Source organism: Anser brachyrhynchus (assembly GCF_964034855.1).
Source record: "Anser brachyrhynchus genome assembly, chromosome: 2".
Taxonomy (NCBI): domain Eukaryota; kingdom Metazoa; phylum Chordata; class Aves; order Anseriformes; family Anatidae; genus Anser; species Anser brachyrhynchus.
The window spans coordinates 52,142,810-52,160,237 of NC_137695.1; the positions used below are offsets into that span (position 1 = coordinate 52,142,810).

Sequence of the window (17,428 nt, forward strand, 5' to 3'; positions counted from 1 at the left end):
CAGGGTCCTGATGAGTGTTCAGCCAGGATAGCCGTCCAAAAACAAGCAGCAAAAAGCATGCTCTTCCCTTCCCAAACCAGCAGGTCTGACTCACTGCCCTTTGGAGGACAGCTAGATTGGGCTTAAACAACGATGAACTTTTTATTCCAGCCTTCCTCCAGTATTAATTTAGCTGGACAGCACTGACTTAGGTAGACAGAGAGTGACCAGATGAGTGACACCAGAACTGCCAGCATCTCTCAACAGAAGGGGGTTGATGCTGCACAGATCCAACAAGCTTGGAACTGTGCAAACCCAAAAGTAAAGCAATACCAGAGCGGGATCATTCACTAGAAAGACTCAAGTCATATTTGAAACATGATACATAATGGGATACAGAATGTCTCGAAGAGAACTTTGTGTTCCTTTTATCTCTGCCCTGTAGCCAGTTGTTTAAATACTGAATAAGCAATATTACACAGAAACCTATTCAAAAAATGCAGTGGGTTTGAATTTTGTATATATCTTTGAGAAAATACAATTTTTCTTCCATAATACTTCATCTGCCATAACTCTGCATCTTCAACACACTGAAAATATTTTTTTTTTAGATGGAACATGTGTTATGGTGGTGTTGCACTCTACAGAAAAAGAACTTGGCTTCCTGTATTTCCCTTAACCTTTATTATTATTATTATTATTTTCCAACACAGTCATGTGGAGAAAAGTTGCTTTTTTACCTCTCTCAACCCTTCTAGGAAGGAGAGGCTTCCTGTATTTCAGCTCGTCACTTTGATGGACACTGCTCTATAAAACCCTTGGTGGTTTTGGGGCTTGACATTACAGGAGCTCTCCTCTTCACCTGAAATAAGTCCACATTAAAAAAATGCTACGGTGATGTTATGGCCACATGTCATGAAAATATCAACATCAAACTGATGCGCAGAGCAATGTGGCTTGAGGGAACTAATAGCCAAAGGCCAAAAGTAAACTATACCTTTTTTTCCCTCTTTCTTTCTTCTTTTAATTCACCAAGCTGAATAATTATATTCTTTAACAGAAAATACTTTGTTCAAAACCAAACCAAAACAAAAATTATGTTATAGGACACAGTTTTGATTCACATCTGTGAAACTCCTCTGACACCTTGCTAAACACCGTAAACACACCCAAGTATATTTATATGCAACGATAGCAATCTGAGATCAGAGCTTAAAAACAAACCAAATAGAAATTGCAGTGTGTGTGTGCAGAAGTCATACCAACCTACAGTAGGGGAATACTGTTTGTTATATTTATTTGTTTGCAATCCATAATATTAAAACCTGAGGTGCAGGGGATTATGCAAAGCTTACATCAGGTTCTTTTATTAAATAGCAGCGACGGTGATTATCACTGAAGCAGTGAGACATAGTCCCATATTACATTCTAGATGAAAACCCCAGCACTCTTTTCCAAGGGGAAGAACACATCACGCTACCCCCATTTTTAATACATGCACTAGAACCCCCAAATGATCATCTACGTAATTATATCTGTTCAGGTAGGAGCCCCTCATCCTTTTCCATCCTTCCCCCAGAACCCAAGTTTTTGTTCAGTTGAAATCTGTGACTAAATTCCAACCAGTTACCAGACAGATAGAAGCAATACGTGTTCTGTAGGTCTTTGAAAAGCAGACGGCACTAAGTTATCAACCTGAAGGCAACAGGTATCTAAATTAGGTATAGGGAAATGTGCATAAATGCATAATGTAAGAGGCAAGAGTAAGAAAAAATGTAAGAGGTAAGAAAAAAAGGACTTTTTAGTTTCTTATATGCATATTGGTGGATCTCTCTCTCTCAAATCTTCTTGTGTGATGAAAGAAAGATTTCAGGTTTTCCCTGAAAAACTCAAGACTTTTAACATGATTTTTATGTAGTTTTTTTTTAAAGCTTCTCAATTTGCATGCCCAAATCAAGTGAATTAAAACAGAATTCAGTGGTTTCTTTGATGCAGTGCTGAACAATGCCAAACACCAAGCCTTAAAGCAAAAAGAAAACAGCATCATTCACAAAAAAAAAAAAAAAAGTATTTGCTTGCAGTCAGTAAATCAGAGAATGCAGGACATGGTGTGGGGCAAACTAGGTAGAAGAAAGGTGGTTTGCCCTAGCAGGTAGAATAAAGCAGAACCCAAACATCAGGTGATTTCTAGCTATATACCAAAGCAGACAGGAGAAGAATGGGCAACAACTGGAGATTTTGTGTATATTAAAACAACATGAGTCAAATACTCAAAAGTCAGCATTTCAGCTGCTAGTAAGCTTCCTACATGGTAGCAGACACTAGGAAACTTGCCCACCCATGAGATCAGCAGGAAAAACAAGCTCCTGGTGCAGAGGAAGGTTTGAGGAGATGAGAGCTCACAGAGGAAGTGTCCGGGTCCCACAACTGCTATTGTGATAAACTAATAATTATGTATGAATAAAGTATACATGGTATTACATGCATTTTGAAACACAGCAGTTCCCCAAAGGAAGTGTTGTCCAATTGTTTTTATATCCCTCAAAGACAGCTGTCTTGGCACCTAGAAAGGCATATATAAGCCAGGGGGCTGCTTCTCTAAGTAAATTTCCTTCTTGAGCCCTCAGGAGGGCTCCTAGTCAGGGCAGGATACCTCCTACTGCAAAATATCTGAGAGATATTTCTGGTCCCACCAAAGGCACTTGCTGTGTGGCTTGGCACTAGACCAACTGTGCAGGCCCATATACTTTCCAACAGCAACAAATCACCCTACAACTTCAGCAGGATATCTCCAAATAAAACAAAAGAAACCACCTATACAGCAACTCCAACAGAGAAATTGAACTGTAACAGAGAAAACTGTGATAAAAAGAAGTTAGAAACTTTCACTAAATTGCCCAGCATAGGAGTAAGCAAATCACACTTTATTGGCAGGTCACTGTTCAATCAGCCTTTACAAACAGCTGCATTTAATAGTTTCGTTTGCCCTCTTTTATAAATGGTAACATGAGATGGATTAATACATTGTCTGAATTAGAGGACTAAAAATGCTTCAGTTTGAAATATTTGGAATATCGCTGGTACAGCAATACATGCAGTTACTAACTGCCCAGGAAGCCAGACCAAAAGCCAGATTAACAGTTAATCAATAGAAAGACTACCTGTGAATTTCAAGTGTCTTTAGTTAATATGCATGCTTTCAGTCACTAAATACATGACCAAAAAAGTTTTGTTCAGTTTTGATCTACTTGTTTCTACCTCATAAAACATTTACATTTATATCTTAACTTCCTTTTAGTGCTGAACCACCTAAATAATTACTTTAGGAGCAGAAATACATAAAAATGCAGCAGTGACTTCTAGTGGGTGCGTTAAATCCCTCTCAAAGTAATTCAGTTATCACTTAATTTCCGTGGTGCAATAAGGCAACAGAACTCATGTCCACAGTGAAACTGCTTTCAGGATAACATAAAATAACCTAAACCTGCTGTGTATTCACTACCAACAAAACCTCCTGTGGAAGCTGTGAAAAAGCAAGGCTCACGTTCCCCTTTCCCTATTATTACTCATCAACACCATTTCAGTTTTCAACTGAATCTTGAAGATTGGTGCAAAAGTACTAAATTAATTACAAGACAGATGCAGGTAGTATTGGAAATCTCCCAAGAGTACCTGTGTGAGTAACACAGCCAATTCAATTTTGTATATGCAGAAGTACCTGTGGTCTAAGCACCAATACGGGAGGGGCTGCTAGGGAAAGCTGCCCATGCAGGTAACCACACACAAAACTTCATCTAGATGAAGACACAGGCTCATGCATTATACAGGAAGTGCAACTGCTTCTGTACAACTCCAATAAAGGCGGTAATAAACTAATATAAAGAAAAGTGCATCCAGAAGTGCATTTCCCCAATATGGAGAAAAAAAAAAAAAGGTTTTGAGCACCAATTCATGTCATATAACTCACTAATTGCTGATAGCTCCTCTATTGCAATTGACCTTGGCTGGATCAAATGACCCTTTGAGCTGAATCTGCCATTTCTCCCATCAGTTCATCCAGTCAGTCTCCTTTCTCATGCAGAAATCCTACATAAACCATTCCGTCACTCTCATGCTTAACGAAGAATAACGAAAACAAAATGCTGATGACGGTAAACAGAAGATGCATCCTTCTCTCTCCCAGCTGCAAGTCTTGGATTACTCCATTGCAGACGCTGCTATTACTTCGCAGTATGAATATTTGGTTGTCAAGGTATGGAATAGTTTTAAAATGCCAAATCATTTGGTTGATTCACTGTTGACTCTGGCCTGCAGTGGCCAGGTTGTCTCCTGTGGGTAGGCAAGGGATTTGATGCAAGTTATGCGGGAAGCAGAGCATGCTGGTTAAAGAGGGTAATTTCACTTGAAGTCTAGCCCAGAAAATACCCCCTCCCTACACACCTATGAAGACCAGGACTTTGCTTGCTTTGTGGGCAAAAGCAGATACAGCAGTATAAACTTAGACCCATTCAGGTGGAGCTATAGATTTTTACTGTGTGATCACCGCTGTCTAGAACTACGAGGGAATTGTTTGCTGTGTAAGTCAGCCCTATGGGGTATGAAAGCCCGTGGCTAATTAGAGGGTTAAAGATGGGAAACTCCCCAGGTTTCCCTAAGCATATCACAGCCTGGCTACAGACATCTGTTACTACGATGCGACCCTCTTTGTCAAAGGCCACAGCCGTCGTGTATATTTTGGAGGGGAAAATGAGGTTCAGGCCAAAGCTATCCATCTGTCCCACGAGATCCATGTCTGCACTGAATATCTTTATCCGGGTGCTGCTGTTGTTGGGCCCCCTGGCCTTCAGGTGCTCTATCACCACAACAGCGCCCGAGGTCTGGCAGACCGCCACCCCTCTGGGGCTGGTTAACTTGGACCGGAGCATCTGGCACTTCTTCAGCTCGCCCTTTCCGAAGTCGGCCGTCAGGCGGTACAGAGCTCCTGCCTCCGCGTCCGTCAGGATCACGTCGCTCTCCGGGGTGGCGTCCAAGCCCCACGGCAGGCAGAAGCCCTCTCGCACCGCCAAGGCCCCCCTTCCCTCCCAGTCGAAGGCCTTCACCGCACGGTCCCCGCCGTCGGTGACCACCACGTGCCCGTCCGCCGTGACAGCCACGTCGAGCGGGTACTTGATATCGTTGCCCGCCTCCCCGCGCTCCCCGAAGCGCTGCAGGCAGGACCCGCTCGGCCCGAAGACGTGGATCCTCTTCTTGCCGTCGTGGGCCACCGCCAAGCGCCCCGACTTGGGGCACGCCGCCACCCCCGTGGGGTTGACCAGAGTCCCCCAGCCGCCCAGGGCCAGCCGCAGCCCCGGAGCCCCGGGGGCGGCGCTGCCCGCGGCCGGGAGGATGCTGCAGGCCGGGCCCAGCACCTCGAGCAGCTGCAGCAGCGGCAGGCAGTCGCTGGTGTCCGAGGGGCCGCAGGCCCGCCGGCAGAAGGGGCACTCCAGCCGGCCCCGGCCGCACAGGGCGCCCACGCAGCCCCGGCAGAGGACGTGGCCGCAGGGCAGGTTGCGCGGCCGCCGCTGCCCGCCGGGGCCGTAGGGCTCGAAGCACACCCGGCACTCCAGCAGGCCCAGCTCCGCCTCGCCGGCCTCCGCCGCCGCCATCCCGGGGCTGGCCGGGCCGGGCGGCTGCCCCCTGTGGGCGGGCGGCGGAGGGACGGGGCCCCGCCGCCTCCACGCCTCCCTTGGCCGCCCGCCCGCGGCTGCTCCGTGAGGGGACGGCGGACGCCGGCCCTCGGACAGCGGCCCTTGGCCCTCAGCCACCCCTCCCGCGGCCAGGAGAGGGTTTTGGGGGTCGCCGGGGAGCCCTGGTTTGGTGGGGGGGGGTGTGTTTGTGTGTTTGTCTCGCGGTTCCCGGTCGATAGAAAAAGTCTCTATTAAAATTACAACAAGAAAATCAAATTACATACATAAAACATGCATCGGATTCATACACGTGTCCAGCTACCAAGTTACCTCAAGGTTGCTAGTGCTATTTATGCCTCTGTCAGGGCGAGGAAGCAGTCACTGTTGCATGTGATTCCCCTCGCTGTTCGGGGAAGCTTTTGAAAATGTGAGGGAAATATTTATGCTAAGTGCCAGTAGCCACTTTTCCCACTCGCATCCACACGCAGCATGGACAGCGTGTGCTCTTTTTGGAAGATGCTGCATTTACCAGGACAGCTGGTCAGCATGACCGAGCCCTCCTTCCTGGAGCCCTGCGCAGGACCCCAGGGTCAGCAACATCCAGCACCTGGCCTGGGACAGCTGCGACACCTCTACAAACCTGATATAAGTTTAACAGCTCTCACACCTGGAAAAAAATCTGGACAGAAAGAGAGGAGATGCTTTAACCCAGTAGCTGCTGAACTGCGCAGAAGTGAAAATGTCCAAAACCAGCAGTTCCCAACTTAGCCGGCCCACGGGCTACAAGAAGGTAGCACTGTAAGCAGCGTCGTCATCTCTTCTCCGGTGACCTGGTGCTGAAGCAGCAGTAGCTCCCAGTGGCTGTGAGCAATATCGAGAGTTGTGGGTTGGGGGAGAGGCTGTAGGTTGGGGACTGCTCTGCTGAAAACATCAGACCCACTTGCAGCTCTAGGACTGCAACGTTAAAATTGCACGTAGCTTTTTCTCTCGTTTTAGTCTTAATAAGTGGCAATACACTACATTGCAATCATACATTTCCTTTTTTTTTTTTTTTTTTAAATAAGCCACCAAGGCCAGGACAAAGAGTCTTCAGAGTCCCCAGTTTTGTAATTTAAAAAATATTGCAATAATACCCCTATGACAATGATCAAAGACCTGCAAAGAAGGGTTTGTGTTCGGCTAACCACACAGAAGCCCCACAGGCTTTCTCTGACCCCTCTTGCCCTAGAGCCCCCTGCCAATTTACCTGCTGGTCGCTGCACTCTGGAGGAGGCAGCGGCACGCTCACAAGCGACCGCAGGAATATTTTCTTCCTGGACTCTCTCCTTCATTGTCAGCCATTTGCTTCCCTCCTCTCTTCGCTACTCGATTACTGTTCCCCCGTGGCGGCTGTTGCCAAGACTTCCTGCCTTCTCGTTGCCAGCTCGTCTCTCAACCTGTAATCGTAACGGGGACAGAGAGCAAGCAGCAAGCCGCGCCAGCTTCCCGCCTCTCTTGCCCAGCTGCCCTCGCTGGTGCAAGGCGAGCGGCATTTGAACAGCAAATGGAAAGCAGCATTTGAACAGCAGTTGCCATTACTCCAAGGCCGTGAGCCTCCGAGGAGGACCTGCAGAGCTACACACAGGCAGCAGCTACTGGCGGCCACAGAGAAGGGACCTCATTTATTTATTTTTTAATTCTAACTATTTGAAATGATACAAAAGAAACACTCAAAAAATGCTTGTTGTGCATTAAGTTTAAGAAAAGCTATGCACATCTTAAAGCAGTGAAGTCAGTTACATAGGAGAGTTGGCTTTGAAAGCAAAATCAAAATGAAGACGTCCCACAGACATTTTTCTGTACACTGAAGCCTGCTTTAAGAGTGTCCCAAAACGTGTCTCATTTTAAAAAGTGAGATAAAAATAAAAGCTAGATGGGAGGTAAGTTGTTTTAACGGATTTTAATCAAGCTACAAACTTTAGTATATACAGAGTCTCCAGAAAATAATCTAGTCCCCATTGCCTGTGTCTGTCTGAGAAGTCACTGACTTTTTCAAGAAGCTTAATTTCACAATGGTTGCCTGAAAAGGAGGAAAGAGTAACCAAATTACTGAATGGTAAGTCACTGAAGAAAGCAAACTGTCAGAAGACAAAATCCTATGTACAGATGTCCCTAACTGCGTGACACAAATGCACTGAGGAAAACTTATTGGTCTCTTTTGCACCGGGATAAAACTGTCCTTGCCAATGACTCACTGTGTACGGACACTCCAGAGGTCTCGTAAAGAAGTAAGATTAAAACAAGTGCAATAGCAAAGCATATCACGACCAATATTGAAAATTTCCTGACACAATTCTGATATATATATATGCGCTAATGGATTTGAGTTGCACATCTAGCATTTCTACAGCATGACATTTTACTTTTCTTTTTTGGCTACAAAAATACATCAGAAGCTTTAGAACTAATATGCAAAGGCATTGCATTAAAACCAGGGTAGATAGTGATGAGGTGCAGAGAAAGATGAAATTGTCAAGTAGGAGAAAGACTGAAGCTATGAGACCACAGTGTGCAGTCTGAATCCTGGGGAAGTGAAAAGAAGCCAAGGGGAGAAAAGAGACAGCAACAGCCTCTGGGGTTTTCCTCGTGTGTTTTGAAAAGGTGGGAATTTGCATTAACAGCAAAAACCTTGTGGCAACGTGATTTTTATTTCCCTCATTATTTTTCCGTGACTCCATCTCTTACCTAAGTAGCAAACACATGACTAGGTCACTTGCTGCAGAGATAGAAGCACAAAAACCCATTTTTGTGTTTTGGAAAACATCATAAGGGTGAGATGAAACATTACTTACCAAACAAGCTTTTAACTTCAGATTCAGGAACATAAAACGGTGGGCCTGGAAAGGAAACGGTGAAGCTAATCAGAGAGGAGACAAACTTTTGTATTGCGACAAGAGAGCTGGAGCCAACCCCAGCACCCGGCCCCAGACAGGCGCCCGTGTGCAGCACCACCTGCAGGAACCAGAAACACCACGTAGGAGAACTGGAGGCACCTTGGTGGACCCCCTGGCAGCTTCAGGTGCTGCTGCTGGTGCAATATCTCCAGGCTGCAGCCAAGGCAGCCACGTTGTCAGAAGAGGGAAGGTCACAAACATGCCATGGATACAACCACTCTCTCTGCCATGTGGGAATTGGGCCAATAATCCCTTTATAGAGAAATGGCATGATTAAAGCTCAAAGCTGAATAGTAAGAGGGAGAGCAGTGAATTAAATTATTGTGGCTAATGATAACAAGACCTTCTCTCTGAAGGGTAATTATGCTGAAGAGATCAAAAGCAGCAAGAAATCTATCTTCTGTGAATTTGTAATTAAAATAATAATTATAAAATAAAAACTAAATTTTGGCATCTAATAGAAGTTATAATAAGGAAAAATTCTTCATGGCCTTACAGAATTTCACCTCTTCCAGGCATATGCAGACCATGGTAGGGGTTGGAGGAAAGGCACAAGATGGGCAATGCAGTTTAAATATTTAAATAGGTTTTAAATATAAATAGGTTGTAAATATTGGGCAAACAGACCAGAAGTTTAACATGGTTGATGTTCTTAGGAGTGCCCCAAGGTCCCTAGGCCAGACAGGATGGACAGAGTTACACTAAGCATTCACTTTTCCAGTTTCATTTTGTGGTTAGTATATCACAGGATCAGAACGGCTTGGGTCGGAAGGGACCCATCCAGTTCTTTAGATCACGTGCCTGTCTTTCACTTGTCCTTGGCATGTTTGAATGCTAAAGAGAAAGCAAATTTAGCATCAAGCTTGCTCTACATCTACAGTTTTTAACACACAGCCATATCGGCATGATTGGCTAACAAAGCTATGTTTGTTAAAAAAGCTGAGGAAGATCCTAATATACATCTAACACATCTTTACACAATTCGTATTAACGTAAAACCAAACCATGAACAGTGCAAAGTTCTCACCTTTGTGTTTGTTTGGATCATATAAAACAGTAACGAGGAGATAAGAAGAATTTTTCTCCATTAGGGAGATCATCAAACTGGCATAGCTAAAAGGAGATAGTTATACTTTATTATTTTGGAACTGCACAAACATTTAAGGATAGCATTCAAAATATTCACCAAAGAAGGTAACATGTAGTCCTGTGTGGAGACAAGTCAAACTGACCCACACAGGAACTAAGCAGAGATAAACGAGCATGAAATTCATGAAACATCTCAAAGGTTTGTGGACACTTTCATAAAAAAGCATTTCTTATTTCCAATGTTCCTCTCAAAACTAACAGGCAAAACACCGTATTCATCCGCCAGCCCAGAATGCAGTACAGAACTGATTTTTGAAATTATTTGAATTCACAAGATCACGTATCTAATTCAAAAATCCTGGGAGCAGGGTCAAACTACATTTGGGTTGGCTGTAGGCAAGAATACAAAATTGGAGTAAAGAGGAGTGAGGGGAAGATGAAGACAGGGAAGAGAAGCAGATGGGTTGAAAAGGAAATAATAACATTCAGATGAGACTTGCAGCTCTGCTTCTTCTGGGTTGCAACAAACCACATATTTTCCCACCAAGAGGCAGGGCCGCTTCCTGAAGGAAGCTCACAAATCTAGAGCACAGCGCTCTGCAGCTGCGACTGACGCTTACGGCAGAGAAAAACTTGTTTAGGTTACTCTGCTCAGTGAAAGAGGGCTTGTCGACAGGTGGCAGAAGGTAACAAAACTGTGTCACTGAATGCACTAGAGAAAAGATTAACCGCCAAGCAAATTTACTAACCGTTGTCTGTCACATGGATTCACAGCCACTAGAGCTCCTCTGTCCCAAACCCCATCAAACTTGCCAACAATTGCACTACAGAAAGATGAGAAAAAAGGCTTAAAAATACTGATAAGGTACCTTCATCCTTATTCAGATGCTTCTGAGCGGTCGGCAGTAGTCTCCAGCTGGCTGTGCAGACCTGATTTGTTGTTAGGATCCAGCCTTTTCAGAACCCAGAACATTATGAACTGGGTCGCAAGAAACCTGGTACGTGGTTCTGCCATGATAAGATAGCATGAGGTGCTGGAATTGTTCGTCATTTCACCATTGCTAGGGTGTGCTGAGACAAGGCAGGGGGAAGAAACACTTTTTAAACGCTTTTGGGATACAAGTCTGGTGTTTTTGGTAGTCACAACCTGCCGTGACCCCTGAGGCAGCACCAACATACATCTGGGACATCGTTAACTCACGGCTTCCTTCTAGGACCCACACATGATTTCAAGCGCAGGGTAAGGAAGGCACCTCACTGCTTTAGGATTACTGAATGCAGCACACCCAGTAATTTTAAACACCCCAGTTCCCAGCCACATGCTCAGGACAGTTAGCTTCAGTTTGCGATTTGTTTAATCTTAGAAAAGCTAAGTTACTGTGATACTTGCCCCAGTCTAATGCTGTCACAGGCATTATTTTTGCTCCTGAATGATCTGGCAGATGGCTTCAATGACTACCTAAAGCCTGCAAGTAGCCAAGACTATTGGAAAATGCCTTTATTAGCAGGCGTTAAGAGCAATCAGGGTGACACTAGAGATGAGGATGTTTACAGGCAGGAAAAGCCTTGTTTCTGGTAATTATTAAACCAGGAAATTAGAGAGTAAAGTAATAACAAAGTAAATTGCATAATTTTAAAGGAAGTCTGAAATACATTTACTTACAGAGGAAAAAAAAAAAAGTAGTCTGCAATACCTTTCTGCCTACTGGGACAGTGTCTGAGTCCAATTGCATCACCTCTTTCTTCACTTCTCCCTGCCCTGCTGCTCATTTCTTTGCAACGGCATCGCTGAGTTTCTGGCGTCTAACCTAGAAGCTGAGCCTGTACTTCCCGCTCTGCTGCGATGAGACATGATAACACTGCAGATTCCTGGCTCCTCTTAAAGCTTGCCAAGACCAAGCACCTAATTTGAATAAACAGTCTCTTATTTTCTTATAAGGGTTTTAAAGAGACAGTGGGGATGAGGGGGCAGGTGACGAACTTGATTTTCTGACGCTTGCAGGCTGTTCTCTCTGCATAGACGAGTCTGCTGCACGACCTCAGGAAAACCCCTGCAGTTTTTTTGCACCTCTTTTTTCTTTCCAACTCCGGTCTGGTCTAACTGGAATGGTGGCGGTGGCTCCACACAGGCATTTCAGGTACTTTACTCCCCACGGATTTCATCAGGGACTACAGACACCGCAGGCAGTGGGCAGCCTCACGCTGCAGCCTTTCCCTGGTGCTGGCCTCCTGGCTGCACAGACCCCAGGAGCTCCCGAGCGTCTGGGTGCTCCCTGCCTGCCTGTACATCCCATTTGCTTCTGAGGAGAACCAAGCCAGGAGAAAATGGAAGAAAAATGTGCACAGCTTTCTTTCATCCTGACTTCATAAGGATGAAACTAAGGTATTAGGAAGCACTCCTCTTAGATACATCTTTCACCATACCAGTACCCAATCTTTAGCCTCACTTTATCTCCTGCTGTAAGTTTATAAGATAAGCAGCATGAGAGATGGCAGCCTAGATACTACTACGATTAAAAAAAATTAACATCTAAAACAGAAATTCACATATCCACAGAAATCCTACTTCTTTTTGGTAATAACGTTGTGAATTGCTATCCCTATATGCGTTTAGTAGTTTCGGTTAAAGCAATTTTTATTTATAGTCTGGTAGCTATAATTGTATTAGGACGTAAGACGATTGTGTAATATAACTGTTTAACACACTTCCCAGAGTTCCCACAAAGAGCAGTAATTCCTGTTACTCTTTAACCAGCAAGAGCCTTTGAAATGTCTCATTCTGACAAAGGTCACAAGCACATCTGGGTTTTCCTCTAATGAATGCTAGGCGAGGAGATCAAAAGGATTTGTTTGCAGGCCAGCCTCGGCAAGAGAGAAATAAGTTTAATTTCCGTAATTACTGGGTAATTAATCAAATGGTCTGTACATAGAAACCAGAACTGTGTGCGCATTTTTGTAGTCACAGGTATCTGCTGACTGCTGTAGGGAACGAGGTTTGTACTTTCATCATAGCAGCATCCAGCACAGAACCATGCATCCAGAACACGTACCTGCCGATTTATTTTGTGAGGGACAAACCTATCTACTGGGCCCATTAATATCAACTGAGGTTTTCACTAATTACCTATTTTTAGTTTACTTCATAGTACTATCCCACCACATTATGATGGAAGTTATAGATTTTACCATGCTACCTGCTACTCAACTTAGAACCAAAATTTTTAAAAACTGCAGATGAGAAGCTCGAGCAGTCCCTGGGCAACTTGTCAACTCACAGCTAGAGGGGCTTATAGGAATCAACACAGCAAGGAGCTACATCACAGGGGAAGAGTGAGGAGGAAACCAGGCAGTATCTACAAAGTCGCTTTCGTATACTGGCCATCTGTTCCAAGGTGTTCATTTTTGCATTTGCCTCCTTATATATACACTCCGAACCAAACAGCTGCAACAGCAAAAGTCTTACCAGCACTCTATCATCTAGAGGACTTCGGTCTCCAGTAATGAATACAAAGGGGATCATTAAGCAAGCACTGTGTTCTTGTGTCCTAAGCGACCTATTAATCCTGTATAGGTTGACTCTCTGAAAAGCCTGTACACATAAAGATCCAGACTTGACCTCCTCCTCCTTATTGAACAGCCAGGGTACAAATTGTTACTGACAGTTGTTTGTATGAACGCACATAACCTCACCAAAACCTTAAACTCTAGGGTAAACTGTGTCAGAGCAAGAAATACAAGAGGAAGGAACTACAGTAGAGGACACTGGGCATCTTCAGCTTCCTTCAAGACACATTTCAAAACCAGAAGCATCACTTTCTTGCATGCTCTCCAACCTCCAGCTACCCCAGCACTGGTGTAGGTCTGGGGGTGTTCCAGGGCAGACTTACTATTGTGAACTAAGGCCTATTGTGAACACCTTCTTGGGACAAACAAATAAACCAGATGCATTACTGTTCAAGGCAGAGTCTCCTATGCTAGAGGCTGGAGAGAGTCTCTGTACAACTCTGTGATTTGCAAAATTCCCCACCAGCTGACAGCTGAGCAGAAAGCCAGGTGCAAAGCCACCCCAAGATCTGAGAAGTAAATCCGAGGCCACAGAGAACAGCGGGCTGAAATATTTTTCAGGAGACAGTAGCGTGGACTGTGCTGAAACATTTTGCATTTTCCATTGTGTCTTGTAACTGATGAAGAACGAATAAGAAATAAGGACATTTTAGCACTAAAATCCTTTAGAAGATATTAAGTTGAGCCATGGTTGTAAAAGCACTTGCAGTCACTGTCTGACAATATTTTAAAAGGGACATAAACTGGAGCGATGTTAAGTACTTTAAGCCCACTGAGAAAAGTATGTTAAGTAAAGCATGGGGCACATAAACAATGGGTACAGCTAACTCATGAATATGTTAATCAAGTAGTTTGGGGGAAAAATATATTTAGTACTTAATTACGGGAAAAGCTGTTTAAGACAACACCTCTGGTATATTCTCTTTACTTTCACTAAGCTACTCTGAGTAAGGGATTGTGCTAGGATTTTGCCTTGTAGAATCAATCAATAATATTGAACGTAATTTGTTTTTACTGCAAAAGCAAACGTGGTTTCCCATAACTTTTAGATGACAGCTTAGACGAGCACATTTAAAGATATTTAGTTGCCATCTTTACCTAATGGTCAACAACAGGGGTAATTTTTGTTGGATATTGGCTATTCACATTTCTCACACAAGTTAATAAGAGTTTTCTTGAGAGGAGCTGGTTCAAATAAAATAATTTGACAGTATGAATACATGGTTGGTTATAGAAAATTGGAGAACACATTGTGGACTCCTACCTGGACAAATCATAAATACTGCCGCAGTACAGACAGATGTTTCCAGAGGTACTCTAGGATGAAAAGCAAGAGAAACAATATTTATCAGCAAACTACATCTTTAAATATACACTTAGGTGTCATGAAGAAAAACTTTTTTTTTTTTTTTTTTAAACCAAGGTACATCTCCTGATCCCTTCCATAGAGGTTCTGATCTATCAAGGCATGCGACTGTCCATTTTTGAAATACGCTATCCTCTAAACTTCATATTTAGGCTTTTCAAAGTCATATGAAAAAAAGGCCAAAGTAATAAGCTCAAAATAAGAACTTCTCAGTGCAAAACTACAACCCAGTGTTTCTTTTCAGACCTCATTAGGAGAAATGAACAATTACCAGTGGCATAAAAGCAGAAGGACTTGTTTGCTCAGTTACGCTTGCATTGCGTGGCTAACCACGCTAGATCGCGTGGCAACGCAGGAAACATACCTTCAACTTTTTTGCTCCCGCAATACCTGGGACTGGCTCCTCGCAATAAGGCAGATTCTGATCTGCAAAAAACTCCTTCAGCGCTTGCTCGCTGATGTCCACGCCGACGATGCTGTGTCCCAAGTCAGCCAGCCTGCACGCAGCAGAGAGTTCCCAGGTTTACTGAGGCCCACAGCTCAGGCCATTACTGTATGTGCACCTCAATAAGTATTTACTAGAGAAATGCTCGCTCAAACCTGGTTCTAGGATGCACTGGTGTGTCTCCTCTTTCTGGAGTTTTCACGTTATTGAACAACACCCCCGCATGATCAGAGTTTAAGATAGCACCCCTCAGCAGGCAGCTGATGGGGGCTCACCAGCTTTATTTAGATTTAATTGCTTAATCATTACTTTCTATGAATGCAGTGAAAAGGAAGACTGCCCCAGCAGTGGCGCTCAGTGAGACAAGGTGGCAGGGTGTGGGTCCTCACTGAGGCAGCGGCACGCCTCGGCACCTGTGGTCAGCTTAGGAACCCATCACCATGACCAGTTGTGGTCACTAGGGCTAACTGGGGGGTGCAGATCAGTTGGGATGGGTTTGGCTCGTGTCCCTTACCCCCAGGGAGCAGCACAGGCTTACACAGCCCCTAATAATAAATTATAACCCAGCCAACAACTAGTGAAAGTAACATAAAGAAATGTAAAAAAAAGTTGTATTTGGCCCAAATCACCTAAATTCCCAGGTGTGACATGCCACGTGGTCCCATGAGCATGTGCTCTGGGACAACCAGGCTCACTGTGGGCCATTTAAGCCGACATTGCCAAAAAATGAAACAGCCATTAGGGCACAGCTTCTGCCACTCTGTCCGTCACAAATCCGGCATTCCCCAGGCTGAACTCAGGGCAGTCAGAAGGATGTTCAGGTTAGTCCTCATCCATCCCATTTACGCCACTAAACCAAGCACCAGCAAATGAAACGGGGCAAGCCTTCAGTCTGCCGCCAGCAGAGATCCGGCACGCTTCCATCGGCCGTTGTAGGGCTGGGAATTCCCCCTCTCTCTCCCTCCTTCCCCACATCACTGAGATTTTCGCTGTTATAACCTGTGCCGTTTCGTACCTTTTCATGTCTACTGCTTTACCACAAAGTGGGAAAAATATCCTCAGTCCACTCCTGCCGCTTAGGAGCACGTCCAGGTACTTCTCTAGCAGCCTGCAGAAGAACAGATACTTTTTACTTTGCACTGAGAGCATTTGTGCTGGTTCAGGAAAGAGCCAAGCGCTACAAGATATCACACAAACTCCACCATGGGATACACGGCCCTAGTTAGAAATGCTATTAGAAGTAAAAACAAGAGCTATGAACATTCACCTTCCATTTTCTCGGAAAGCGAACTTCATGTCTGCTGAGCAAATTTGTCCTGGTTTCTGTTTGCTCGCCTTCTCAGGTAAACAAAACAACTTACCCACTTGTAAGAGGGCCGCAAGAGGCAGCTTAAACAGAATGATGATTAAACCTCTGGATCAATCATTGATACACGTCTCAAGCGTAAGTTTTATTAGTTACAAGACAGTATAATTGGGTGTTCTCCCTCAGGCCCCTGTCCTCCAGGGCACAATAATTGCCCCAGTGTTGCTTTAGGCCCCGGTTTCATAACTTACGAACAGCAACGCAGAGCCTTTGCTTCAGAGAACTTAAGACTTTTAGTCAGGTCGCCTAAACTTTACAGTTTAAAACATGATTTAAGGAGGGACGGCTCTAAATGGAACGATGTCTTTTTTTTTTTTCTTTCGCTGCCATTTTTTAACAAATGGAGGTCACACAGCTGCGTCAACGTTCAGGCAGTGCCTGTTTCAACGCGTTTCCCTACGCAACCTCTCCAGCTTTAGGGGGGTTTGTTGGACGAACCGGGCCGCCCCCTCCCCGTCCCTCCAGCCGAGGTGCCGTACGGGTGCCCGTGCTCCTTGTGGAAGGCGGCCGCCCCCGTTTCCCACTTGTGCAGCCACTCCTGCGCCGTCAGCGCCCGGTCCTTCTGCGCCCCGCCGCCTGGCAGCTCGGCGGGCACGCCGGCAGGGCCGTCCATTTCCAGCGGCTGTGGGAGGGAGACGGAGAGGAACCCCGGTCAGCCGGCACCGCGCACAAGCCCCGCTCCACAGGGTTTATTTGGCTGGAGCGCGGCGCTTCGCGGTGCCCCCACCCCCGGGGTCTCCAGCCCCATCCTTCCCGTCCGAAATGGAGGGGCCGCTCCTCGCCCCCCGTCCCTCACACACGTCTACCTGGCGGCGCCGCGGCCCGGCTCGGGGGCGAAGGCGCCTGGGGGCCGGTGGCTGTGGCGGGGCCGGGCCGGGCCGGGCCGTGCTGGCACCTCCCCCTCGCTGTGCTGAGCGGAAGCGGCGGCAGCAGGAGGCGGGCTGAGAGGAGGAGGAGGAGGAGGAGGAGGAGGAGGATGGCGCTGGGGACGGCCGCGGCGGTGAGTGAGTGCCCCCCTCT

General features: G+C 45.5%; 3 protein-coding genes across 4 annotated transcripts in view; 1 reads left to right on the plus strand and 2 right to left on the minus strand.

The window, feature by feature from the left end:
* Window positions 1-2,882: 2,882 nt before the first annotated feature.
* NHLRC1 (NHL repeat containing E3 ubiquitin protein ligase 1) lies at window positions 2,883-7,432 on the minus strand. 2 transcript variants are annotated; one of them, XM_080582718.1, is made up of 2 exons: window positions 6,892-7,432; window positions 2,883-6,506 (listed from the first exon to the last, which is right to left on the minus strand). In XM_080582718.1, exon 2 carries the CDS (start codon window positions 5,622-5,624, stop codon window positions 4,488-4,490), a length of 1,137 nt encoding a protein of 378 aa, XP_080438844.1. In that variant the 5' UTR covers window positions 5,625-6,506; window positions 6,892-7,432; the 3' UTR covers window positions 2,883-4,487. The 2 variants fall into 2 exon arrangements, with proteins under 2 accessions (XP_080438844.1, XP_080438845.1); XM_080582719.1 differs by having other exon boundaries at window positions 2,883-6,599.
* A 137-nt stretch (window positions 7,433-7,569) lies between these two features.
* On the minus strand, window positions 7,570-17,359 carry TPMT (thiopurine S-methyltransferase). The gene is made up of 9 exons (XM_080582729.1): window positions 17,215-17,359; window positions 16,888-17,030; window positions 16,058-16,150; window positions 14,962-15,094; window positions 14,496-14,548; window positions 10,417-10,491; window positions 9,606-9,691; window positions 8,477-8,521; window positions 7,570-7,704 (listed from the first exon to the last, which is right to left on the minus strand). Exons 2-9 carry the CDS (start codon window positions 17,019-17,021, stop codon window positions 7,589-7,591), a joined length of 735 nt encoding a protein of 244 aa, XP_080438855.1. The 5' UTR covers window positions 17,022-17,030; window positions 17,215-17,359; the 3' UTR covers window positions 7,570-7,588.
* The window catches only part of KDM1B (lysine demethylase 1B), a 29,644-nt gene continuing 29,575 nt past the window's right edge, over window positions 17,360-17,428 (plus strand). The window contains exon 1 of the mRNA XM_080582717.1: window positions 17,360-17,408. The gene's annotated coding sequence lies outside the window, so the exon portion shown is untranslated. The remainder of the gene's footprint in view (window positions 17,409-17,428) is intronic.